The sequence below is a fragment of the Poecilia reticulata genome, linkage group LG9, assembly GCF_000633615.1.
Source record: "Poecilia reticulata strain Guanapo linkage group LG9, Guppy_female_1.0+MT, whole genome shotgun sequence".
Taxonomy (NCBI): Eukaryota; Metazoa; Chordata; class Actinopteri; order Cyprinodontiformes; family Poeciliidae; genus Poecilia; species Poecilia reticulata.
Window position 1 is genome coordinate 8,728,515 of NC_024339.1, and position 27,209 is coordinate 8,755,723.

At 37.6% G+C, this 27,209-nt stretch overlaps 1 protein-coding gene across 1 annotated transcript in view; it reads left to right on the forward strand.

The window, feature by feature from the left end:
• The first annotated feature begins 49 nt into the window (after nucleotides 1-49).
• Nucleotides 50-27,209, forward strand: part of slc15a4 (solute carrier family 15 member 4) — a 31,390-nt gene continuing 4,230 nt past the window's right edge. Inside the window, exons 1-8 of the mRNA XM_008417447.2 lie at nucleotides 50-205; nucleotides 772-1,389; nucleotides 7,526-7,818; nucleotides 8,568-8,709; nucleotides 8,889-8,972; nucleotides 10,663-10,837; nucleotides 13,436-13,594; nucleotides 18,667-18,825. Of these exons, the coding sequence (XP_008415669.1) occupies nucleotides 823-1,389; nucleotides 7,526-7,818; nucleotides 8,568-8,709; nucleotides 8,889-8,972; nucleotides 10,663-10,837; nucleotides 13,436-13,594; nucleotides 18,667-18,825 (1,579 nt within the window). The 5' untranslated portion in view covers nucleotides 50-205; nucleotides 772-822. The remainder of the gene's footprint in view (nucleotides 206-771; nucleotides 1,390-7,525; nucleotides 7,819-8,567; nucleotides 8,710-8,888; nucleotides 8,973-10,662; nucleotides 10,838-13,435; nucleotides 13,595-18,666; nucleotides 18,826-27,209) is intronic.

A 27,209-nucleotide genomic window follows, 5' to 3' on the forward strand; every position in this document is an offset into this window, starting at 1 on the left:
ATCGTTTCAGGAACGCAACTGTGACAGCTATTACTGAGCAGGGTGTCACGCGACAGTGCTGTGACACTGTTGTTGTGAACTCCCCAGTTCTTTTTAGCAAAAGTACTGACTTATTACGAGAGAAAACTAAACACTCGAGCGGATAACTTCAACTAGAGTGGCCGAGGTTGCTGAAGACTGCTGGAAAGAGCTTCAGTAAATAAAGGTAATCTGAACCTCACGCTTTTGGTGTTACAGCTAGCTTAATGTTTGTTTTTCTTCTTTAAAGAAAAGAACGGTAGCATTAGTGGGACAATTCAGATACTGTGATATTGGAGCATTCGTTAGCAAATATAACAGTATGCTTAAATGGTGACCATATTGTGTCGTTAGGACAATAAGTTTTCTACTTGAACAAACTTGGGTGAATATAGGACTCTTAGAAGTCAAGTAAGTGAAATCTAGACAACACAGTAACGTTCTTCAAATAACATTTTCTAAACGTTTTCTGGCAATGTCTAAAACATATAGAGTTAATTCTTGTGGTAATTTTCTTTCGTTTTGGGTCACTTCTGATTATTTTTTATTTTACAATAAGTTGGTGGCACAATTATTAGCCCAGAATGTTGTAGCTTTCGTTTTTTTTTTTTGTTTTTTTTTTACTTTTATACATTATGTTTGTATGTTGATGTGACAGGTGTTTTGTTGTTCAACACTTGTGAAATCTTGATTATTGCCATGTTAATGTAGTTTGACTTCTAATGTCATTTGTATTCTTATTTTTTTTTTCAGATCTTTACTCACAATTCAGGAACAGTTTTGTTTCCATTATTTTATCTGAAAATGGATGATAACAGGGATGCCAATGAGAGCAGCCCGCTTTTGGACTCGGAAAACAGACCTTCACCACCATCGGTCTTCCAGGGACGGAGACTAGCGTGTGCTGCCATCCTACTTGCTGAATCCTTGGAAAGGGTTGCATTCTATGGCATCACATCCAATCTGGTACTTTTTCTCAACAACAGCCCTTTTTACTGGGAAGGCACTGAGGCCACGCAGGCACTTCTGACATTCATGGGAATAACTTACCTGATTTCACCATTTGGAGGCTGGCTGGCAGACGCGTGCTTTGGGAAGTTCATGACTATTGCTTCAAGTTTAATCCTGTATTTGATTGGCATGATATTTTTCCCTTTTATTTCAAATGACTCAACAAGGATACACCTATGTGGAGAAGAGACAGCATTTCCTGTGCAACCTGCTGAATGTATGAACATCTCCACTCCAGCAAATGTAGTTTGCCCATGGCGCAGGCCATATTGTGGCTCAGTAATCTACATTGGACTGGTTTTAGTTGCACTTGGTGTCGGTACTGTGAAGTCCAACATCACTCCCTTTGGCGCCGATCAGGTAAAGTATAAACCATAGTTTTCACACCTCATATTATTTATTGCAGTATTCAAACTTGGGGCTTTTACTGCCATGGTGAAAAATGAATATGCCGCCTTTTGGTTGGAGAGTTTTCATGTATAACCAGGTTGTAAAATTATTTGAATTAGAATTGCACCAGTCAGTCCGCCATTTTTCTGTCATTGGCTTCAATCTCTGATTAACAAATATTAAAAGATTTGTTTTCTTTTCTTTAGTTTTCATTAAATTAATCAAAACTAAAACATTATAATAATCCATAAACACATTAACCAACTGCATGTATTTGCATGTTTCTTAAAATTTAAATGAAGGCTATGTATAGATAAATAAAGTGAAAGTGTTAGATATACAGAACAAACACCCACAGGCTTTCTCTTCACCATGACGGGGTGTTTTTTATGGTCTATGTTTTAGATTTTTTCGTTTCCTCACATGTGTAAGATTAGGTATGCAGTGTGTGATCAAACATGTGATTGGGTATTTGGTGTGCCGTGACATTTCACTGAGACATGCATGCTCTTGATTACCATGGCTGTTTCTAAGTAAAATCATGTGAAAAGGGAAGTACGTGCCTATAAAAATGGAAATTCTCTGTTACAACTGGAAATGAAAGCACATTTGAAATATTGCTAATAAATTAAGGCTCTATATGTTAGCTACATCTCTAGGAATATCAGATACATTCCAGGTGATAGAGTAAATCTATTTGTGAACTCAGATGCACCTTTGTTATCAGTGTTAAAGAATTTTTTTTTTCAATTTTACAATCAGTGCTGGAGCACTTCTACTTGTAAGAGACTTGGATAATCCCTTCTTCCTGCTCTATATCAAGTGAGCTGAATTTACTTGAATTATAGGATAAATCTATTAATATAATTTTCAAGCATATAATATAATGCAGCGATCTAATAGACTGTTAGACTTTGAGATTTCATCTGTTACATACAGTTCATCTGGAAAATATTCAGAGCGCTTCACTTTTTCCAATTGTATTAAATTAAGCTCTTTTCTTACACTTCCTCACACAAATATCCCATTATGACAATGTGGAAAAGAGTTTTCAAATGTACTTAAAATACAGGAGTATTATAATGTTATTTCCTCATCAAAAACCTGCTTTAATTCTTACATTCATGTTCGAGAAATCCTTTAGTCTCCCACAGCAACCATTTATACTTGCGTAAACGCTTGTTCTCCACTACGCTCCGCATGTTTTCACAAAGCTCCTCCTTGGAGCTGCGGTCTCCAGCCAAGCTTCCACCTCTCCTGCATGCTCCAGATGTACCTCCACCAAACAAGCAGTAGCAGCCATTAGCAAATGCGCGTCTGCTGAGCTCATCATACAAACTACTTCTCATTCCAATACTCCTAAGAACCTTATTGTGAGTGTTTGAAAAAGCAGGATCTTCTTTAAGAGACAGAGGCCAATTTCAATGCACCAAACTGCAATGTCAGATTTTGTTTGTCATGTTTGAGATATACAACGTTTCTATAACAACTGAAGGTAAATTTTATGTAAATTTGATTTTGCTATAAAATGGAACTATGATCCTGGAAAACACAATAATACCTTGCTCCACCCCCCAAAAAAAATTTTTAAGTGAATTGCTGTGAGTACTTTTCAGGTACTACATTACACTTCTTCTAAAATACTAGTATTTTATCTTAGGTGAACTAACATAAAATTTGTGGCTCTTTGAGACTAAAGTTTAACTTTCAGGAGTGATGCTAGATTGATAGTTGGTTGAGCAATTTATGGGTCTCTTAAAAAAATCTTCTGGATCCACAAGCATCTGCAGCATATTTTTATTTCCTGAAAGATAAGTACTTTTGAATACTAGAGCAAAGGCAGAAGCTTATCAGACTTAGTAACACCTCAATTTTACTAATCTAAAATCCTTTCTCAGAATATATTGATTTAAATGAGACATAGATACAGAAGCTTAGTTCCTGTAACGTCAGAAAATCTTTTTTGTTTATGGCTTTTAGATAAAATCGAAAATATGGTAGTTCTGTATAAAAATATGGTTGAATACTTTAAACATTTTTTCCATCCATTAATTTATTAATTTGAGCATACCATAGTATGCACAGTATAATATAAATGTCAACTAGGTAGGTTTGCAGCTGTGCCATGCTTTTTACAATTTTCATATTGAAACATTTAAACATTTGTAAAATTGCTTAAAATTTTTACTCTAACTTGAAACCCCTTAAATGTCCTCAGGACATGAGGACGTCTTCATGGATTCATCAACTAACTAGAATTTGAGACATTTGGGGGTTACATCATTACTAGTTGATCCCTGATCTTTGGTTAGTTCTTGATATTGACATTGATGGGTGCTGCACGCTGAAAATGTGAACAAGTTCCACTATGTGCACTTTTGCAAGGCTCCGTGTACTTCCACTCTGGCTGTAAGAATCAACATATCATTATTCAAATAACTTGCTCTAAGAAAGCAGAGAGATCTTTAACTGGATTATTGTATCCTGACACAATATCCCAAAGTGTGTATAAATACTTCCTAAGGAAGTTGGTGGTGTTAATTTCAAACAATACTCGATCCTGTTGCAACATTTTTCACATTTATGTCACGATTTCTTTTCACTATGTTTAACCACACAGAGCACATTGGCATTTGACAGCGAAGTGAATGAAATGATTCAGTCATTATTAGTGTCAGCCAGACAAATCTTCATAAAAGGCCTATTAACTTGTCAATGCTACTTTTAGTTGAATTGAATCCCAAGATTTGTCAGTTAATAGCTCTTTTTTCTGAATTAATAACTGAGTATTTCCTCTTAAATGTTTCAGATATAGCACTAGGCTCTTACAGTTACATTTAGGACGAGGAGAGACGTCTCTTCTGACAGATTTTGTGTAGTTAACAAAGAAGAGATGAAAGGGGGGAAAAAACTGAGTTAAATACAACTGCATTGCAGGGCTATTTTTTCAAAGACTATCATACAGGATTGATAAGCAAAATAACTTGCATAAAAAATAAATATTTGCTCGAGAGACCGTTATAACCAGTGCTGTATTTTAAGTTTGCCTTTTCCTTGCCTGAGTAAAATTGGCAGCAGTATTTATTCAGAAATAAACAGTAAACTGTGTTTCTCATTTGAAATGTTCTAATTCAGTACTTTGTAACCTGACATTGAAGTAAACTTATGTTGCACAAGAGTTATAGAAAATCAGATTCAGTTTTCTTTTTTACTGAATCTCTCTCTGTTGGATATTTATAGAGGAAATGGGGCTTTGTTATAGCTCCTCATATTACACTGCTAAAACCGGTGCTTCAGTATGAAATGAATGGGTGCTGCTATGACAACAATTGCATTTTCTCCCATATAAAGTTTTCATAGATTTTTAAAAAAATTATTTAAGATGTTCTTTTAGAAAGCTCAGTGTAGGTAATGTGTGATGGCTGATTCACAACCTCCAATCTTTGTGAAAAAATAACTCTGTTGTATACTCTGCATATTTATTTTCTGCCATCCCAATAGAACCTTAGATATTCATTGATATCTTAAATTTAAAAATATCACTTACTTGAATAAAATGTGGATCATTTTCTTTGGATACTTTACCTTGATGCCATTTACATGTCACTTTCATGTTAATTGGGTTTTTATATTGTCTTTAAGAGATTTGCAATCCACACAAAGACCAGATCACAGCAGTTTGTGCTTTATGTGGTTGTTGTACGTAGATGGAATGGACATAAACTGTGTGTAGATAATGCTGTGTTCTTTGCTCCTTTTTTGCATAATGGAGGAGTAAAAGCTTAAAGATCAAATGTTATGTTGCCGTTGAGATGACCCTTGGTAAATAAGTGCATTTGTGTTCAAACATGTGTCTGTTCAAAGGAAACTAAGTACAAGAATGATGCAAACATTTTCATGAGGGTTGCCCACCTCTTTTTCAGGCAAGTGCAATATGCGTAGGACTTACAACAATCTTAACCAGAAAAAATAATCTAGTGACTTCATACAGACTTTATATAGACCACAAATATTGAGCCATTTGTGAGCCAACTCATCCAGTATCGGGGACATATTGTTGAACTTTAACATGCTGGTAAGGAGGTCTGGGGACTGGAGCAAAGGGAACTCACTCCTTCCCTACTGAACCGACCCTGTCTTCTGAGCCTGGGTGAGGATGAGGGGGATGTGCAGCCACACGTTCCTTCATAACAGAACCCGTCCTGGCCCTGTAGAAGCAAAGTTGTATTATCTCTTCCAGGTAAAACTTTTTGGCCAGTTTTAAATAGTCAAACACATCATAGCAGTTGGAAATGTGCCACTTGTTTTAATGAGATTTGGCCAGTGCCGGATTCTTCCTACAACTATGACCTCATACAGCGCCAGCTCCTTAAGAAACAACCATAACATATGCTGCTGGTTTGTTCCAAGTTTGTGATTCATCTTCAGACAGTGTTTCAGTAGTTCTTTCAAACCTTTCCTTTCATTGAACATCAGTGTTGTGTTCAAAGTACCCAAGGTGTATTGATTGTTTTTCAGATGACTAACCACTGTTGAGAATCAGAATAGTTAACATGAAAAATGTTGCCTGATGAACCTCAGGTACTTTCACACCTCAGTGTTTCAGGAGAATAGTGACGTGAAGAATATTCTTTTAAATTTGATACTTTCTCCTGAGGTGGACAACCATCATTGCAGTTCTTATGTTAAACAGATTGTATCTGCTTAGCATCATAATAGGAATCCATAAAGGAAGGCCATTGATAATAGACAAGTCTGACTACAAAGTTTCATCTGACAAGTGTGTAGTGATCTCCAACTTTACAATAAATTAGAATATGAACGACCAACCAATACTACACTGCACAGTCCTTCCCTGTAGGGCATTTGTTTGCCCTGCTTTTGCGAAACGCTGATTCTGACAACAGAAACAATGGGTATAAGCCAACAACCTAACAAACATACAATGTGCACGGCTGCCCTGTCCTGACAAGACATATTGTTTTTTGCATTAGAGGTCATTTGAGAGGCCATAAACCAGAGGTGACACAGATATATTTTGGTGAGTAGGTAAAAAGTGGAGGCAAAGTGTTCTGACCTTTGTTTTAGAATACAACCACTTTAACTTCCTGATTACCAGGTGCTGTCTATGGAACTTTTTTGTCGATGCTTGACGGACCATTCATACACTGCGAGTGAAGGCAGCGCTCTCCTGCACAATTGTGAGTCTCCAGGAAGGCGATGGCACTAGGGCAGGATGATAGGAGGTGCACTATGCATAAAATGTTTGTTGGTCTTCCTGCACCTTTCTTTTCTAAGTAATAACGCTGTATAAACATAGTGGAACGATTCTGGTGTTGGCTGAGCCAATGCTTCAAATTTACATTATATATCTTGACTTCTTTCCTTGTCTGGAAGGTTTTCTCAGTCTCGCTTCCACTTTTTAAGTCCTACGGCTCGCACCAACAATAATGTCATTACTAGACCACTCCCTCAACCTGTGAAGCCGACTTGTTCTTAAACCAGTCAGCTGATGCTGGGCTGTGGCTACCTTGCTTGGTGCAACAGAAGCGGTCTGACCTCAAACACCCTTTACCTTGTCGATGCTTTCATAAAACATGTGGATAGCAACAAGGCAAGCTGCCTTCAGGTGTTTGTGTAAGAAGCTGTAGCGTGAAAGCTTCTGAAGTTAGGCGGTGTTTGTCTAAAGGTTTACAGATCATCAAACCCAAGGTAGAGCTGTGCACAGCACTGACAAAACAACAGTGACAGTATCCAGTTTGGGCAATTTGAGATAGAAGGAGAAACAGAGCAGATTGTCTGACATCGGCTCGAGGAATTGGTTGAAAATGTTGGTTGCTGGGTGAATGATGACCGTGATGACAGCTTCATGTAAAGTGCCGCTGGAGGCTCAGATTTTTTCATTTGTCATCTGCCTTAAAGGACAGTTCATAAAGTGTTCTCAGTCAGACCACACAGGGACATGATTTCCAATGCTACATAAAGCAGGGGGAATCCAATAGAAGGGAGTTTTATGACGTGTTGAAAAGTCCACACGTGTGTTCTCTGTTAACACGTTCAAAAACTAATGCATTTGGTTGCTTTTATTCTATTTTGTCTGTCATAGGTCAAAGACAAAGGACCTGAGGCCACGCGCAGATTCTTCAACTGGTTCTACTGGTGCATCAACTTAGGAGCCATCCTGTCTCTGGGAGGTGTGGGATACATCCAGCAGAATTACAGTTTTGAGGTTGGTTACATCATCCCAACGGTGTGCCTCGGGATCTCCTTCCTGGTCTTTGTTCTGGGTCGGACCGTTTTCATCAGAAAGCCCGCCGACGGCAGTGCCTTCTCAGATATGGTCAAGATCCTGTCCTTTGCCTGCTGCTCACAGAAACCAAAGGAACCAAACCTGCTTCGGTAAGAGTGCTCATACTGGTGGTTTTTTTCTGCATTTTTTTAGTGATAAGAAAAACTAAATTTGATAGGAAACAAATTTGTTGTTGTCAAAGTATTGGGCTGTTAGCCAAAAAGGATCTCAAAGACTCATTTGGATCATTTGTAAATTATTGGAATCATCAGCAAAAAATAACAGTATCAAATATTTATTTCTCTGGGATTTTCACATTGCCAGTTGTGTATTCAGTGTTTTTCTGTGGAGAGTTTTTCATGAGCTGCAAGGCAGCTTTTGTATGTTAAAGCAGACCTTTATCTTAAATCTCTCTTTGATCCTCTCCTATAATTCTTTTGTGTGTGTCTCCCCCCCCCCCACATCTGGTCAATGTATTCATCTTTGTTCCCTGTGGTGAAAAGTTCTCCTAAAGTGCTGAAACTTGACTTTGAACCAAAGTACCACAAACATCTCAAAAACTTGACATTGAATATTTTAAGTTGGACAATCCCACAGCCTTATAAAAATTCCTTATTAGGGCATTTTCTCCAGAGATGAGGATTATGGGCTTTAGCGAAGTTTCTTTTGAATCTCTAGAAGTGCTTTTATTAAAGGGTAAGGTTTACTCAGAAAAAAGATGATTAAATCTATCAGTTTAAGAGTTGAGAGTAATTTCATCATATTCTATGTATAACATGTTTTTTTTTTATTATTTATGCTACTACTCACACTTCAGTCATTTAGTATTTAAATTACTTCATTTCTAATTCTGTTTTAGAAATAAACCCACCCTGCTCGACACCGCAAAACTGACCTATGGAGGGAAATTTCCGGAAGAAAAAGTAGAGGAAGTGAAATCGATAGTGAAAATCCTTCCAGTTTTCTTTGCCCTTATTCCATACTGGACAGTGTATTTCCAGGTAAGACTAATCCACGTTTCACAAGTGGAACAATTTAGAGGATTTTATCTTGACCATGCTGGCTTCCAGTAAACAGACGTGTTAAAATAAGGGAAGATTATTTTCTTTCTTTCTTTGCCTGGTGATCATAAAGTGGAGAGTTGCTTTATGCTGGCATTAATCTCCTTATTGTGCTGCAGATGCAGACGACATATATCCTGCAGAGCTTCCATCTGAGGATTCCTGGTACACCCTCAAACATCTCAGTGGACACCTCTCATCAGGTAACAAACAATAAAAAAAAGGCTTAGTCCAAGATTATGTTTACTGTTTAGCAGATAGAACATGATGCACTAATAATAATAAACACACAAAGCACCACCTGTTTGTGGATTAATATTTTCAAACCAGATATCTCGCTCTCGAGGGAAAAAAAAAAAAAAGTCAATTGGTCTCTGACATGCAATGGCAAGCAACAGCTGGAGGCAGCAGGAAAGGCTTGTAATGCCTTGGGGATTAAGTCAGAACTTCACAGACTAATACCTCGCAGATTAGCAACCTGGCTGTGTTTGTGTTCCTCTGCTGCAGCGCCTCCATCTGACGGTTCCCGCTGATTTGTAGCTGATGTAACTCGCTCACACGGCTTGTATGTTGCATTCTGCAGGACTTTGATGGGTCCCTCAGCAGCTCCATGTGAAACATGACTCCTCAAAAACAAAAAAACAAGACTTTCACAGCAATGACATTGATCACATTTGAAGGTTCAGGCTGTACGCTTCAACACACCTTTATAAGAAAATGTGAAGTGAAACACCTACAAAAAAAAACACAAAAGAAACTCATAGTGCTTCTTCAAGTTGTACATTAATATTCTCACAAACCTATAACAAGTCTGTTTTTTTTGTTGTAAAACTCTTAAACTTTTATTTATTTTTTGGCGTAATTTTTTTTATCTTTGTCTTGAGCTCAGCTTGTTCTTCTCATGCCTAAAATACTGTTGGTATTGAAAGAGGAAGTAAGTTGTCTCTCCTTCCAACCTCGCCAGTTGTCGACATTAAAAGGGAAGTAAGAGTTGATGCCTCTGGGACTTCTCTCCCTCAGCTCACCTGACAGTAAAGTGGCTAGACTTTAAAGATGCTATTTCCTCAAGGGAACAGGAACCCATACCAATGATTCATCTTGAAATCGGCTGAGATTCTGATATCTTCACTCATCATTTAATCAAGATTTTTGGTGTTACCTGGCAAAGTGGTCTGTTGTAAAAGCTGATATGGGATAATGTGCTATTAACAGATTGCTAAATTGCTAAATTAATCCTTAAAGAATTGGGGAATTCAATTTCAGAGAAAATATCAATCTGTTAACTAAGAGGCATGTATCAAGCTTCCATGTCACCTGAAATTTAAATTGCCAGCATAGAATTGTATATGCTATGTGCTTGCAATTTTATTCATCACAAAGCAACATTGTGCTTGAAGTACCAAACATTTTGTATGTTAACAGTTACTGTGAATATTTTTGTTCCATCTAGTAATTAAAATATTGAATTTAAACATTAAACTTTTTGGTTCTCAGGTTTAGGGAACATACTGAATGAACAATACAGCTTGCAGTGGGTTTTAATGGATTTGCAGCTAAAACAACAGTGTTATCAGTATTGCAGCCGCAGCCTCTGGGAACAATAATCCTAAAATGTGTTCACGTCTTAGATCCATTTGACTGTGGGGTTTTTATTCCTGTAAATTCAATTAATAGTTTTATTTTATTTTTTTTCCATTAAATCGTATTTGTTTTTGACCACCTGGGGGTGCCAAAGCAGTATCGAGACTGAAGCCTGCTTGCTTATTGTGGATGCATATATGTGTACACAAACACTGCTGGAATGCATGTATATAGTCTCCTTTGTTTTTATGCTCTGTTGCTTCTTGTACATTTTTATCTCATCTCTTCTCCTCCGGATTCTTCTTGATTAAGTTCACCTTCCCGGCTGCCTGGCTCACCATGTTTGACGCAGTGCTCATCCTCATGCTCATCCCTCTTAAAGACAAAGTAGTGGACCCCATCCTGAAGCGCCGTGGCCTGCTGCCCTCCTCTCTGAAGAGGATTGCTGTGGGGATGTTCTTTGTCATGTGGTCAGCCGTGGCAGCGGGTGAGTGCCCCCACACGAATTTTCTCAATTATGCTATTGCCTAAGTAGGCCAAAGAACAAAGCAAGAGCAGAGTTTACAACATTTTCAAATCTGGACATCCACGGTGATGGGGTTTTTTTTGTTTCCTGATTATTGTCTTGGGAGGTTTTTGAAACAGTGACTGAAAATATAAGTTGGAAATTATGAGAGAAAATCTATGATTAAGCATGCAGCTACTGATGCTTCAATTAGCAATTATATTTAGCGTGCTTTTTTTTTTTTCCAGTGGATCTAGAGATATTTTCTGTTCATAAATCACAATATTATCTCCCACTTTACTAGAACAATTACGGCTTCAATGTTTTGAGAAGGACAAAGGTCGAATGTAGAGAAAGGCAAATAAGCTGCACTCTACTCTACTCTAGTCAACTTTAATTAAATGTGCTCCAACCAACAGCCTTGTACATGGCATTTGAACAATTTCTGTAATTAGTGACTTTTAAATATTTTCTTTCTGTAGTTGCAGGCGAACTATTAAACATGTCCTTAATTACACTTTTACAGAAGTTATTTAGAAAAGTGTGCTTCCAATTAAATTTAAAGGTAAGTTAACATCAGGTCAACCAACAGCTCAATGTTGTAATATGAATAATAAGATCTAAATTGCCCAATAACATAATTCACCTCTATTAATGCCTGTTTGAGGTGTAAACTGCTTTTTGTAACTGGGCATATGATAAGGAAATAATCACCTGGTTGTCATATGGTGGTGATGTGTTGTGCATCAGTCCTAATAAGCAGCATTCTTAGATGGCTTAGATTTTAACTTCTTATGTTGCTCTTTTCATTTAACCGTTAGAATTTAATATTTATACAATTTTCTTTTCTAAATTTAAGATTTATAGATTTAATTAAATGTTGGAAAATAACATCGGTGTTGTGAAAAAACAAGACCCTTTTTGTGGTTTACTGTTCTTGAGAAGAGATAAAAAATCTCATTTCATATGTTCTACTCTTGTCTATCAAAAGGATCTTTTTCCATCCGGATGATATAATAAAAGCTCTTCAGAAAAATGGAATGTGCAAACATTTATTTTTCAGAGGACTGGCCCTTTTCTGAAAGGAATGCTGCTGCAACATGTTCATTTCAACGTTTGAAAGCTTTTCAGTTATTTATTTTTTCCCATTTGGCTTTTTTGGAAAAAAAAAAATCAAATAAAAATGTACAGTCCTTTTGCATTCAAGCTCCGGCAAAATAAAATCCAAATCTTAGAGAAAGCAATTTTGAGTTCAGGCGGTGGAGAGAAAGGGTTTAGAACGGTGGTGTAGTCTGAGCATTGGTCACAGAATAGAAGATAAACACACGACTCCGCTGCCAAACAGTTCTGACCTGGATTTTACGAGTCAAAGCAGACAACAGGATCAAATCTATGCATTGCAGTGCGTTTTAAAATACAATAGAAACTCTGTGTAATAATCTTTTATCTGCAGTTCATCTGAATAATTGCTCGTCGGACATATCCTGGCTTCACATTCATTAAGTTGGACACAATGTCCCCCGTGAGCTGCCTTACAACACTGCTACACCTCAGTTGGCTTAACGTCTGTCCCGAGTGCTTATCTTTCCTCTTTCTATTAGCTGAAATCATGTTGTTTAGAGGCCAGCGGATGGAAAGTAGTGAAAATCCCAGCGTGACACCTTTTGCTCACTGAATAGTCAGCTGAACCCATTAAATTTCTGCCCACCTCTCCAGCACGCCGGCTCTGCTCAGTGCTAGAATCACTTCTGTCACCTTGTGTATGAAATATGTGCAAATTTGTCAACAGCATTTCACGAGGTTTCACCGAACATGTGCTGACAGATGTCTGGGCTTGAGGATAGCTGGGCCACATATGCAGCGTAGAGATGGTTGACACGTTGTCAAGCACAAAGTGACTTTTTCCGAGCAAGACTTCTGCCACATATTGAAGCCAGCTTTGATTAGCGCATTTTTTTGTTTGTGGATTTATTGTGGCTCAGTAGCTTTCAGGTAGCTAAAACCATGTTATTTAACAGCTTTGAAGCCGTGCTGCACAGGATCACTCTGAGACGTCTGATATGTGATTTTTAGTTAAGGTAAACATAAAAATAGGGATGTGTGTTTATACTGTGAGACTTGCTCTGGGCAGCCCAGCGGCCATGCTGCCTGAGATGGACGGCTGGTATTATTGGATATCCGGATTACAAGTCTACAACTCTCCTCAAATACGGCATTAAGTGTAGCTATGATAGGAGGCTGTCTCTGGGAGTTATCTGAAAATAGCCGCTGGTCACACGATAATATTAATCGAATGACGCTTTAGGGAGCAGATGCCAAATGATGACAACTGCTTACTTGTGATTATTGAACTGTTTGCAGTGTCGCATTATTTCCGACCCTCGCAGATGGGATTTTAATGAAGTAGTAGGACGGAAGTCAATAAAACAAACTTAATCCCCAACAAACTGCTATTAAATTACTGTATTTTGTGTTTGGCTACATATTTCTGACTTGCAGAATTGTGCTACATTCATCCACGTTTGCATGTAAGTAACTCTTTTTCCGCTGTCTTCTTCTTTCTTGTGTTCACCCACTCAGGTATTCTGGAGACCAAACGCCTTGAAATCGTTAAATCGAATGGTACCATAGACCAGGTGCTTGGCAAGGTTGTCTTCCATGCTGCAAATTTACCCATTTGGTGGCAAGTGCCTCAATATGTGCTGATAGGAATCAGCGAAATCTTTGCAAGCATTGCAGGTATGGTTGTTTGACATCTTGTGTTGAATTTACTTTGCCTTGTAAAAATTCCTTTTTTTATACTCAAATTCCTTCAGGGACTTCTGGAACTCTTGGGATTTTATGTAGTAGATGTAATTGTAAAATATGTAGTAAAGAATACATGGTTTCCAAAGTTCTTATACAAATTAAACATTTTGTCAGGTATGTCTACATCAGTTTAGCACAAATGTCTAAAGTTTTTGCTCATTTTTCACTAAAGCAGCTCAAGCTCAGTCAGTTTGGACATCTGTGAACATAATTTTTCCACGTCCAATTCAGGTCTGGACTTTCACTGGTGCATCCAGTGTGCGACCCGAGGGTCATTTGCAGCACCTGAACTGACTTTGTGTTAAGTTACCAGCAAGTTAGAATCTTGTTACAATGGAAAACATTAGGTAGAGCACAAAGTATTCATCTTTTAGTAACTCCACTTACTAAAAGTGGACACTTTCAAAGTTTTATTTTGTGGGAAAAATTGAAAACCGTGTATTTTTTTTTTCTTCTGTTTCACAATTTAAAAAATGTCTTGCTTTTGTCATTAACCTAAAATGACAATAAAATACATCTAAGTTTGCGTTTTAGTGCCACAAAAATCTCAAACAGAATATGAATACTTTTCCAAGGTGTGTTATAAACTCTAATTTAACTCTGGCGTGAAACAACTTTCTTTTTTGCGTTTGCATGATTTTGCCTTGCACTGATGTGTTTATGCCATTTACCGAAACACATTTCAGTAAAGGTGTGTTGAGCACTTTGATTCATTGCCAGACTCCACCAGCTAAATGTAGGTGTGGGTTTTTATCTAGAGCAAACATCCTAAGACATCAATTGATGAGTAATTATCCTGAATTTCTCACCCTGCTGCGTAACACTGTGCAGCAATGAAGCATTTAACAAGTAACGTATGGATTAGGAAACTATTTCACAGTTGAACTGAGGGAAGGTTCACTCCAGGCAAGTGACTCACTTCACATAATGGGTGTATTGTCCACACAGATACTGTACGCAAACACATAAAATTGCACACGGTTTAATGAAGTAAGCCATTCTTTCCCATCAGCTTTCAATTAGCTATAGTGTTGACACATAAAGCTAACGGCACACGCATGCCCGAGACATACTGAAGTGGCTGTCACTGTGTTTTTTCCTGCTTGCAAACAACGCACACATAATTCTACATATATACATACAAGCTGTATTCACAGATAATACCACGAGTTAAACTCGCATCCTTTTTCTTTCTTGACATTGGTAATATCTGAAGTACTGGATGTCAAGCCTTTTACAACTCAAAAGACACATACAGCCATGTGAAAAAAAATCATTCAATATTTTTGCTCTTTTAGTAAGTGCGTACATGCTGATGTCTAAAATTATTCTTTTTTTATTTATTTCTGGGAAAAAAAAGATAATTGATTGCCTTTGAACTGCATTATTAATGACTCATCATTCATCTTTGTTTATATTTGGTCTCTCATTTTTCCTGAGCACCGTCTGAGTCACACTAGAAATCAGAGAGGATTTTCTGATAGTAAGATGACAGGATTCCAATTTAAGGCCTCGTTATTTTCTTAGAGAGCAAAGGTTTCCTCCTTGCACACCTCCCAGAAAAAGGCATCCATTTCCACATAAACACTAGCTAGAGTCTGCAGCAGGCCCCGTGATGAGATGTTAGGGGTTCTGAGGATTTCTTTTTTTTTTTTTTACATCCTGCTGTCTGCTCTTGAGGTGAACTTGCTTGGATGACAGACTTGGTCATGTTGGAATGTGTTTTGAATGTCCTGTGAGCTGGAAAGTGTTTTTAATAACAATAATTCGTTTTATTTAAAGCGTCTTTCAAAACTCTCAAGGACGCTTTGCAAACAAGATAAAAACGTAGTTCTGTGTGGAGGAATCGGAGAACTCTTTCCATCTCAGCATGGCGTTTACTCTCACGTCAGCAGTCAGGAACACACTAAACAAAATGCCTGAGGTTTAAACACAACAAATCTTTAAAATGCTGCGTAAGCTACGTTCTAATCATGCACGCCTGGTTCACGTATCTGCAATTTTTCTTGGGCTTTATAAGGAATAAATGGAGCAGTGTATCCTAAATTTATTCCTCAGCACCATTTCTATTACATAATAAAGCCTCCGTGTTCATGTTTACCTCCAAACAACTATTTTTGTTGAAGTCTTTACTCATTTCTCAGACTTTGATTTGCTATTACATCCTACACATTTAAAAACAAGTGCCCATGTAATAAATTAGCCTGTCCGCACTTCAAAGCTGGGACAAACTAAGAAGATTATGAGTTTATTTTATTTATTGGAAATAGAAACCAATGTAGGCTCCTAACACACAGCTGAATTCCAGCATCAAGCAGGAAAGAGGGAAACATTTTGCTTTGAAAACTCATCTCCTCAGTTCCCAAAGCTTAAAGATAGATGTTAAAAGACAAGATTGATGCAACCCAGTGTTACATTTTATCACTGTGTTGCATCACATTTGCCGGCATCAGGCTGAAAAGGAGCAAATATATTTTGGAAAACAATGACATTTCTCTTATTTCTCAGGTTTTCAATCATTATGGGGATTAATATATTTGGAAGTTTTTTCCTTCCTTTCCTTTTTTTGAAATTTATTTATCAAAAATGACATTACAGCGGTTGAATAGAGGTTGGGAGATTTTAAATTCCTCTTTGTTCCTTATTTTGTCACAAAGCCAGGAGTCCTAACAGCAAAGCTTATCAAACGCCAATATATTTTTAATCTTTCTTCTACTCACAGAAGACGGATTACTCAGAAGTAAACACTGCATTTGTAAGCAAAATTTTTTGGGAATTATGGCACTCAGATCCACTTTTCACTGGGAGGTTAAGAAACATGCAACATAAAGTGTGTTTCTACTTCATGCTTCTCAATACATGCACTTACCCAACCCTGACTTCCTGCATCCTCTCCTGAAGCTGCAATAGTGTTTGCTGTCCCCCTAAATCTACTAATGTTTAATAACTAAAGAGTCCAAACAGGTCAAAATTGCACATTTCTGGTTTGAAACTCCTTTTAAAACTCTTTCTGGATATCATTTGAAAGATAGATGTTGAGTTTTCTCCTATTTCTTGTGAACCCTGGCCCAAAGTTTTTTGTTAATACCTTCTCATTCAGAGCTCGGAGAATTAAACAGCATATTGCTTCTCCGAGGCTGTAGGCTGTAATATGGTGAAGTAAAGAAGTGCTCTCTCATCTGAATCGCTTTTAACAGCACAATCACAGACTGGAATACAACAGAAACGACTTTTCTTTTTGTTTTTGTCATTATTCAAAGAGCAGAAATTTTGTTTGTCAGAAATGCACTTTACTGTGAAATTGTGTAGTACTTCCCTGCTGGTTTTGGGCCATTTATTTCCCATAAGAGACCAGGATTGCTTTGTTTGGAGTCACTGCTTATAGTCTTAGGTTGCACTTATGTTTGTGAATTACGTTTGTTAAGATCTTCTTGTTACAATATGTTCATTTGCATATTCTGTAGGGAATTCTGCTTCATTAATATTTAACATTTTTTAAAATCAATTTAAAAGATGCTTTAGTCACCTTCATGTTTTCATACATAGTCACAAAAATATATCATTTCCAAGTTTAAATTCCATGAATACTGAGATTAGCATAAATATGTTGGGTATTATGGACCCGCGGTTTCAGGGCTCTTGTAAAAAGACTGGAATCCACTCGTATCAAACACGGTTTCTATGAAAGTCAAATCCGAGCGAACAAAGCTATGCAGTCTTTAAAATAAATGCACTCACAGACCATCCCAGCCCACAGGGCTTACTTCAAGGGAAATTGGCAGAATTGTGACATTTATCTGGTGAAGAGGAATATTTCCCTTATGTCGTTTCCCGTTTGAATAAATTTGTGTGAAATCTCACAAGTCCCGAGCCTGGTCGGACAGAAGGGAATCTTTATGCATGAAGTTTGAATCATCCGAGTCAGTAACTCAAAGGTGCATTGTCTTTTTCTAATAAACAACCTTTATAGTCACTTCCAGAAAAAAGGGGGCGGGGGAGAACATAGTGTCTGGACTTCTACATATTTGGGTTTTTTTTGCTAGGGAAAATCCTTTCAGCGAATGAAGGTCAAGCTGTTTATGTTGTGGGTTGAAAGCAACAGACATCGCTTTAGTATTAGATTGTCATCACAAATACACATTCGCAAGATTTAGTCTGATGTTAGAATCCCCTCTGCAGTGCTGAGCTGGAGATTGAAAACCCCTACAAAGCTTTGCACTAGCTTTGTGCGTCGCTATTCAAATGTTAGCTGAGGATGTAAAGAAAGGGATTACATGTGCAGGAGACATCCGTGCTCTTCTCTGTTTAATTTAAACATGATTCTTGTGTTCTGCTCTAGTATCCTTCAGGTTCTGTATTTAACCAAATGAGAAAGAACATTCTTATTTTCTTTCTCATTTGCACAAGTGCTTCGTGTATCTATAACCAAGCTGCTGTGACGCCTGAGGTAGCGAGAATAGGCCAACATCTTGTATTTACCTGCATCTCCTTAATCTCTCAAGACAGATGGAGCTTTAGGGCCTCATCTGAAAGATCAAATGTTTGAGGTGCACTGAAATGATCAGTGTCAGCTTGTGGCTAGAAATACCTTCAGGAAGAAGACACTCAGTATTTAGATTTTTCCCAAAGCTCATCTTTTTTTTTTTTTTTGTACTTTCTTGAGACGTTTTTCCAGTTCTTTTTGTCAAAATAGCCACTAAGCAATAAGAGTTGCTAACTAACCCGAGCATTTCTGCCATGGAAAATGAGCTGTGAAGGAAGCCTTTTCTTACAAGAAGGTGGAATAGTTGCTGTCAACAAAACTGGGTACACATTACAAGAATGAATAAAGACAAATATTTTATCCTGGTTTATTGTCACTGAGAGGAAATTTTCAGCACAAGGGATATTCGTGAAGCATAACAGTATAATGTAAGTTTTAGTTGTGTGCCTGTCCTTCATCACCAGTCCTTATCAAAAATACATACTTTATATATTTACCAGTTTATCCCATTTGGTTGCAGGTCTGGAATTTGCCTATTCTGCAGCACCCAAGTCCATGCAGAGTGCAATCATGGGGCTCTTCTTCTTCTTCTCTGGGATCGGCTCGTTTGTGGGCTCCGGTTTGCTGGCCATCGTTTCTCTCAAGTCAATCGGCTGGATGTCTTCCCACAAAGACTTTGGTAAGACCTGGAACCAAGCAACAGATCAGCCTCTCTTTGTTTTTTAGAGCACATTTCAATGGAAGAACATACAGGGGTGACAGAAAGAGAAAAAAATAACTGAAAGAAAAATAACTGAAAAATGAGTAAAGACAGATAGTGTTGTTTGGAAGGACTGAGGAAACTGAAGATGAGTAAAACAAACTCATTCTGGAATATTTATGAGGATTAAAACTAAGTTTATAAGTAATGAAAAGAAAAATTTAAAAAGTTGAATATTCCTAAAATTTGCTATTTATAAAATAAAAGATCTCATTACTCCAACAAAAACCGAAAACTGAACTTTTTGAACATCCCCTTAAAATCAAACTACAAGTGGAATAAAGCTACAGACACAATGAACTTAAGTGTTGTTATCATTTTGTGAATAAGACATCTTAATTACTGAGAGTAAACTAAAAGCCAAATTAGCTTTTTATGATGTCAGTACCTCAGATCTTCAGGATAATTGTTCCTAAAGAGAGGAAAATCATGATTTGTAGAATGTATGTAAATATTAGAATAAGGACTTGGGTCTTTGATGATTTTAGGTGTCATAAAAACAGCTCTCAGAATAATTTATAATGTGAAAATGAGCTGGTTGTCTGAAACGTCATGTTTTGACATTAGGTATGCAGATCTATTTTTATGACTTCCACTGTGGATATTTTTGATCCAGCACCAAATCCAGCAGATGTTTTAGATGTGTGTATTTCTTTCATAAAATATTTAGGTGAGACAACTGAGATGAATCACCAAACCCTGCTGGGTGTGTCGAAAATAACTGCAATAAAGAGAGAGAGGAATACAAGACTTTTTGTTTTAATCTGACATGTTTAATTCTCAGGCTGTATGGTGGGGTAGTGCTTAGCAGTGTTGCTTTGTGGGAACAAGGTCAACAAGGTTCAAATCCTGGTCTGGGCTTTCTCTGTATGAATTTCACATGTTCTCCCTGTTAGCTTGTGTTAGCTCTGACTAAGTACTCTGTTTTCTCCTACACCCCACAAACAGAACTGTGAGGTAAACTGGCCTCTATATGCTTCCTTCAGTTATGAGAATGTGTGTGTGCATGCCTGGTAGTTTGTCCTGTGTATCTGTGTGTTGCCCTGTGACCTGTCCATGCTGTGTCCTACCCAGTGACCACCTCCAGTGGTCATTGGGCATCAATGCCACCCTGAAAACAAGCAGAGATATGGATATTCTTTAATCCATACTGATCCAGTTGACATTCTGCAGCTAATTTATAGCTGAAGTGCAGAAGGAGAGCATCACCATTTTTCAATTTTCTATTTTAGGTGTTTTATTGTATCAATAAGCATGTCAGACTAACTACAAAAGGTGTAAATCTGTCAGACTGGTAAAATGAATAGCCCTGTGGTGGCAGCAGATGGATGGGCTCCCTTGCAGGTGGAGACTCCCAGTCCAGGCACACTTTTTTTTTTTTTTCCCTGAGCATGTGTTGACTAAGCCGGCGATGTGAAATGTTTATCCACAAACACCTAATAGCTCATTAATAAAGCGTGCCGACAGGTTTGGGAGCTGCTGCTGAGGATGCTGGGTCTGCTTCATAAATCCATTCTCTGCTCAGCCTCACGTCACTTCAGGGGAAGTTTAACTGAAGCCAGATTGCCTGTTTGGCTCTCCTTGCTTTCCAAAACAAGTCGTTTAGAAGGTGAGCCACAGAAATGGAATAAAACATCCTTCCAGCCACTGATAAGAAACACATGGCACAAAGCTTAGACGGCAAGTACAGTCAGAAATCATACCGTGTTTTTTTTTTTTTTTCCCACCATATTAGAGTCTTCCACATCGCTCAGCTCTGTAGGTGGAAGGGATTCAACTTATTTCCATGGCTCTGGGCGAAAGTGTGTGCCGTAAACAGCATCTCGGGTGAGCTGTGCTAAGTTGTACTAAGTTGCACGGTTCCTGAAGACAGACAGCAACATTAATCACAGGCTGGGGGTCTGATTACATAGCCCAGCCCTTCTTAAGTAAAGCTGTCCCTGGAGCGATACATGAAGATGGCAGGGCTGGTTTGGCAATCACACTGGTGGATGCTAAGGTCTCCTGTTGTGCTCTCGCTCCATCGTCCTCCTTCTCTCTAGAGACGCTTAATGTCAGACAAACTCAGCTTTAAAGTTTCACATAAAAAGCATGACTCGATTACATTATCACATTTTTTTAATATATATATATATATACATATATATATAAAAGCACATCTAGGACTTTATTTTTATTCCCCTTATATTTAACCAGAGTGACTCCATTCTAAAGTGTTAAGAATTGTAGGATGAATTTGCATCAATAAACGGTTATTTCTTATGTGTTTTGTCTGGTCACATTAAAATAGAGCTACAACATGTTGTAAAAAGCTGCTGTTCACTTTTTCTCATCTTGTTACATAAAGACAACCTCAAACAATGCATTTCATTGGGACTTATGCGACAAACCAGTGGTTCAGTTAAAAATAGTCGATGCTGTTTTCAACAGACTCTGTTGCTGTTTTCATGTAAAATAGAAGAAGTAAAACAATAAAACTGAGAAGTTTAAAAAAAGAAAAATCAAATCATGTAGCTCCAGCTCAAAATTGTTTCACTGAAATTATTACCGACAATGCACCACAGAAAATCTTTCTTCAGCAACAGCATAAATTCACAAACCGAAACAGCAAGAATAACTGCAATCTAAAAATTTCAAGATTCAGCCTCCTGCCGAACGAAACTCTGCAGATACATTTCTAAGGTTTTTTACTTCATAAAAGATCCTGAACACCACTCTCTATTCCACAATTTGAATTACTTTCTCACTTTATCACAAATAGTCCTAGTAAGATGCATTGAAATTTGAAAAGTAGTGGAAAAAGTGAGAGGTGAAGAAACTTGCAAGACACAGTAAAAGGGGTTTTCATTTTAGTAGTTCAGGTAACACTTTATTTGAAGGGGTGTGCACAAGACTGACACGACACTGTCATAAACATAAAGAAGTCTATGAATGTCTATGACAGTTGTCATGAGTGCCATTCAGTAAAAAATGCAACTTTTAATGCAAAGTTGCTCTAAAAGTTGCATTAAAAGTCCATTAAAAGTGCCAACTTTGCATGATTTTGTAAATTATGATAATTTAATGCAAAGTTGGCATTTTTAATGGACTTTTAATGCAACTTTTAGAGCAACTTTGCATTAAAAGTGTTATTATTTACCGAATGACTCTTCATGACAACTGTCATAAACATTCATAAAGACTTCTTTATGTTCATGGCAGGTGTTATGTCATGTTTTTGACAGTGTCATGTCAGTCTTAATCTAAGTGTTACTGTAGTTCTTCTCATGTTGCATGGACTTCTCTTGAAATGCTTCCATAAGATTAACCTGTATAAATGGTAGGTGGAATTATATATTAAAAAAAAGCTTGACCTCGTGGACATTTTCTATGGTCTTTTCTTTAAAATCTTAGTAATTTTTAAAGACAGACGTGACAGATTTTAACTCTTAGCTTACCAAATCCCAGCAGTTGCAGGGTAGGTTTGACTTTTAATGGCTCCTCATTGGAAACGAGGCTTGCCTGCATTTATTTAGCTGTGTGCTAACTCTTATTGTCAGCTGAAAAGCTCATACGATCTGTGTACACTTGTTTCACCGCGGCTCAGCAGAGAGCGTCTCCTCAACAAACATAAACAGCTGCTTTGCTGTTTTCTTTCACAGGTGCCTGCCATGCCCTCGTGTGTTTGTTTGTCTCTGCGCTCGTAAATCGTAGGTTCAGCTCGTACTCTGTATCCCCCATCTCTGCGGGCTCGTATACATGCAGCCCTGTATTTTATTGCATTTCCCTAACATTTTCAATGCAGTGACTTCTAAGGACAGCTTATTTTCCACATTACACAGCAGTACGTGCTGCAAGGGAAATGAACGAAAGGAGACTAAAGTGGCAGAGGGAAGATGTGGGTGAAGGTTTGCATCTTAATCCTGAATGTGGTAGGGAAGGAAATCTATTTGTAAGCAATAAGGAATTGGTTAATAAGAACCTAAATATTTAGGATTTTATCAATGGACACGTTTTTCTGGCTTGGAGAGAGATTTTCATTGTTTTTGCATGTTTTTTTTTCTATGTCGGATATAATAAAACAAATCAAAACTAAAAGCCTTAAATCAAAAGTCATAGTGATACTAGTGATCCTTTTTAACCTGCCGAGATTTTATTCACATCAATGTACCTACATGCGAGCAGCTTGCCTCGGGTAGAAAGGGGAAAGAAGACTCTAATCCGTAGTTCTTCAAGCTTTTCAAAATGCAATTTGAACTTGGGCTGTATTTATTTATTTTATTCTGTTTTTGAACAAATGTTCAGTTTTTTTCTGTGCATCGGCCCATGAAAGCATAGTTTGCGGTGTATCCAAACAGCACACAGTAAATGTTGAGGTATGTTTGCACTGTAGCTGAATTTATGTCTTTAGGAAATGGCCAAACATTTTGATGCAAGACCTAAGAGATGCATCATCATTCAACTGAACATCAAACACTTTTTTTTAGCTAGTAGCTCTTTAAAATGTAACCTTGTTGGTGCTGTAATGCTATTTATATTTTTCATGCATTCAAGTAAATAGAAAAATTATGTATCTGCGACTGCCTGCTGGTAACAAAATATCTAAGGTTTTATTGAAAATGGGTTGCTGTTATGTCCAGACACGACATTGGTTCATTTTTTGAGTTTAGGGGCCCTTTTATGCTGCAACTTTAATGGAATGGCTTTATCAAACATTATAGGCTTTACAAATGATCAGATACTGTACTAAAAATGACTGCATACGGATTGAGTAAAAAAAAAAAAAAAGCCTCCAAAGTAAAATTTTGAAAGGCATTCATAAACTCTGTAAAAATGCTACTATAAACCTTTAAAAGATTTGAAAAAGCCTATGAAGAAAGCAGGGGAATAGAACAGTCTTCATAGTGGTGCAATTTGTGCTGCAGCATCTGCTTTCAACCTTAACTCATATTCAAACCTTCAACTGTTTCTTCTCGCTGAATAGTCATCCATCCCGTTCTGTTACTTCTTTCCTGCTTCTCCACTGCGTCTATTCTTGTCAAGACAGTGTGCCACCATTTTATTTTCATAAGTCAATCAGAGATTAACCTTTTACTCTCAATACAAAATGATCCTTCATACAACAGCAGGCTTTGTGTCTGTGGGAAATGGGTTTGCATTCTAATTTGCTTCCCTTTTGTTGGAAGTATCATTCACTCAAAGTGGAGGGTTTTCGTGAACGTCTACAGTCACAAGACAGGAACTGCCCTTTTCCTTGGCCAGTTTCCAAGTCCTGACTGATGTTATATCAGATGTCTGGGACGTGTTCAGATATTCACCGTGGGCTGACATTCGCACGTCCTATTGGGTCACACTCAACAAAATGTCAGGGTTTTAATGGAGGTTTTAATGTCAGATCTGACAATTTTAATATCAAGACTTGCTCCTCCTAAAGGGACTGTATAAAAACAGAATTTTTCTTGTCTGCTCAGAAGATGTCTTGGAGGTTACAGAGCGCACGTAAATATTTTTTAGCATGTGGCCAGTTTTGAAACTTTACCATCAATAATAATGATCCGGAGCTTGTGGACGACTGAGGAAAATAACCATATTTATAGCTGAAACAAACATGCATTGATCCCCCATGGTCTCATTCTAGGACAGAGAAAAGCATCAAAGGCACTGAAGCATCAAGATATTGAGTTGTTGTATTGAAGGCCTGATCCATTGATCTATTGTCAAACATTAAATTAGTATTGACCAGCTTCATCTGGCTAACATTGTCTGCACAAAGTCACTCTCAGGTAAATTGACCCAAAAGTTTATAACAGTCAGATATTTGGTAAGCTGAGCCTCTTTGTTGATGCATTTGGTTTAATCACAAGTTTGTAATTTTCTAACTCCACAAATGTCAGCAGAACCTCTGAGCACCTGTGGAAATCGTATTTCTTTGACTCTTTTTTTTATTTTTTCCTCGTTTTTTCCCCTCCTGCTAGGGACTTGGGTATTAATGTGGCTGTCAAATATTTATGACCTTCATTATAGTTTTCTGCAGTACGTCCTCGATTGGTATTTTAGTGGTTTAATTAGTCTTCAATAATTTTTGAGTGCATTTGGCAGTCAAGTGGTCCCTGGGGGTTGGACAGTGAAAGGAGGAAACAGGCCGGGTTTAGTCTGCAAGAAAACTGCGGCAAGAAACTTAGAAAACTGAAATCTCACAGAAGTTTCAGAAGTTCTGCTAAAAACCTTGAAGAGTTTGGTGCTTTTCAGCTGCTTTTCTATCTGTGAGTTTATGTCGAACTTGGCTAAATAAAATCGACTTTTAATTTAATTAAAAAATCAGAGTTAATGTTCAATGATAATAAATAGTTGTTTTCAAACTATCGAACAAAGTGCTGTGCTTATGGACTGCCTTGTGTTTAATATTGTGAACAACAGTCTTTTGACAGAATAATATTTACAACCTTTCCTATGCCATCTCACAAGATTGAAACATACAGACAGAGGGATCTTTGACCATTAATCTTTGCATGATTATCTAGAAAAATCATGCACCATTTTTTTTTTTTTCATTTGGTAAAATATTCTTGTATTATCATGAGATTTTATCTTGCTAACTCAGACCAAAGTGATGCATTTTTAGCTTAGTAACAGAGTCCAAAAGGGGTTTTTCTCCGTTCCAATTAGAGCCACTGGCTATTAAACATCCGCAGCATCCAGTGAGAATTCAGTGGCAGCTTAATGTAAAACTTCCTTAGGACAAACAACCTTCTCTTTATGAGGCGTTGATATGTGAGGATGAAACTGAACTTTAACTACTTTAATTATTTTTGATGAAATCGAAAGCAGTTTCTTCATAACAGTTCTTCTGATTTTATTAAAATATTGCAAATTAGCTTAGCAGATAAATGTTACAGTGTACCACATTTGCTAATATTTCACACAAGTTCTTACACAAAACAAAACTGTTTTCATGCACTCTAACAGGATTCCAAAGGCCTTTGGAAGAGACACAGGCCCACAGCATCACAGATCCTCCACCATAGATAACATCTCTTGCCTTTTGTCTATGAGCAAACCCCAGCTGGAGTGTTTGTTGTAGAAAAGCTTAATATCGTCTGACCAAAGCAAATTGTCTCAATAATGTTTAGCAAACGCTACATGTTCACGTTTGTGATGGCGGGATTGGCTCGCAGATGGCGATGACTGGTTGTTAGATGCTGAAATTCTCCAACACTGAGCTTTTGTTTTAGCCACCCTTAGCATCCTACCTTTTGTGTGTGGTAACAAAATAAGCGTGGGTCCTCATCTGGCGTAGCGGCCTGTGGCTAAAACAGTTAGTTTTCTGTATTATGTCAGATTTATTTTTGAAGAATTAACAGAACGTCATTGATTATTAATTAGACGTTCCTAAACAGTAATCAGTTTCAAAAAGTAAAGTATAATTTTTTTTCAAGGTACTTAATATGTTATTTTTAGTCTTTTACTCATTCATGCCGTCCTTATTTATCTGCAGAGCAAAAGGAGTTCATCTTTGCTGTAAAAAGATTATAAACAACTCCTGTTTGTTCATCAGTCTGCATACTTGATCCTGTCGTTATTGCTTACTTTTTCTTACAGCACAGCGCTTCAGTAAACTAACTGCAGCAGCATTTGTTTTCCTATCTGTCAAAGAAAAATTGACTAGAGAAAAACAACCATTCTCAGTAAATGTGCATTGTCTTATCCTCCATGAATTATTCAAGCGCTGCTTTGGTTTTTTGATCTGTTTCTGTGGATTTAAACCTTTGATGGATTAGGATGACAGCAGAGTAGGTGAAAGCTGCAGCAGGGGTCGGAGTGTATGTCAGTTTTTTCTCTTTTTTTTTTTGGTCTGACTTGCCAATGATTTCATTTATGCTCTGGCAGGGTTTCAGAGTCATCAGCCAGCTCTCTGTTCCTTGATCAAAGCTTTCACACTATAGAGATGCCCCAGTGCACAAAGCATTGACAGAGAATCACTCCATTTCTAATTATCTCCAAGAACATGCAGACAACAGAGAGAGGGGAGGGAGGAACATCTGTAAGCTTGATAAGCGTGGTGACATTATGGTGTGTGATCTGCTTCACCAATCGTAACAGATCATGCAAAGCAGTCAGACGCTTGGTTAAATTGACTAAAACCTTCTCTTTGATCAGTCAAATGTGCCCTGTTGAGTCATTTACAGGAACATTCTGCCTTTACAAGCCTCAGACTAATGCATTAGTTTAGGAGTGTTTGGTTTAAAATGTTCACATTTAGTCATTGCTGTGACGTTACGGGTGTTTTCACACCTGGTCGTCCGGTAGACCCGGTTCAATTGGGG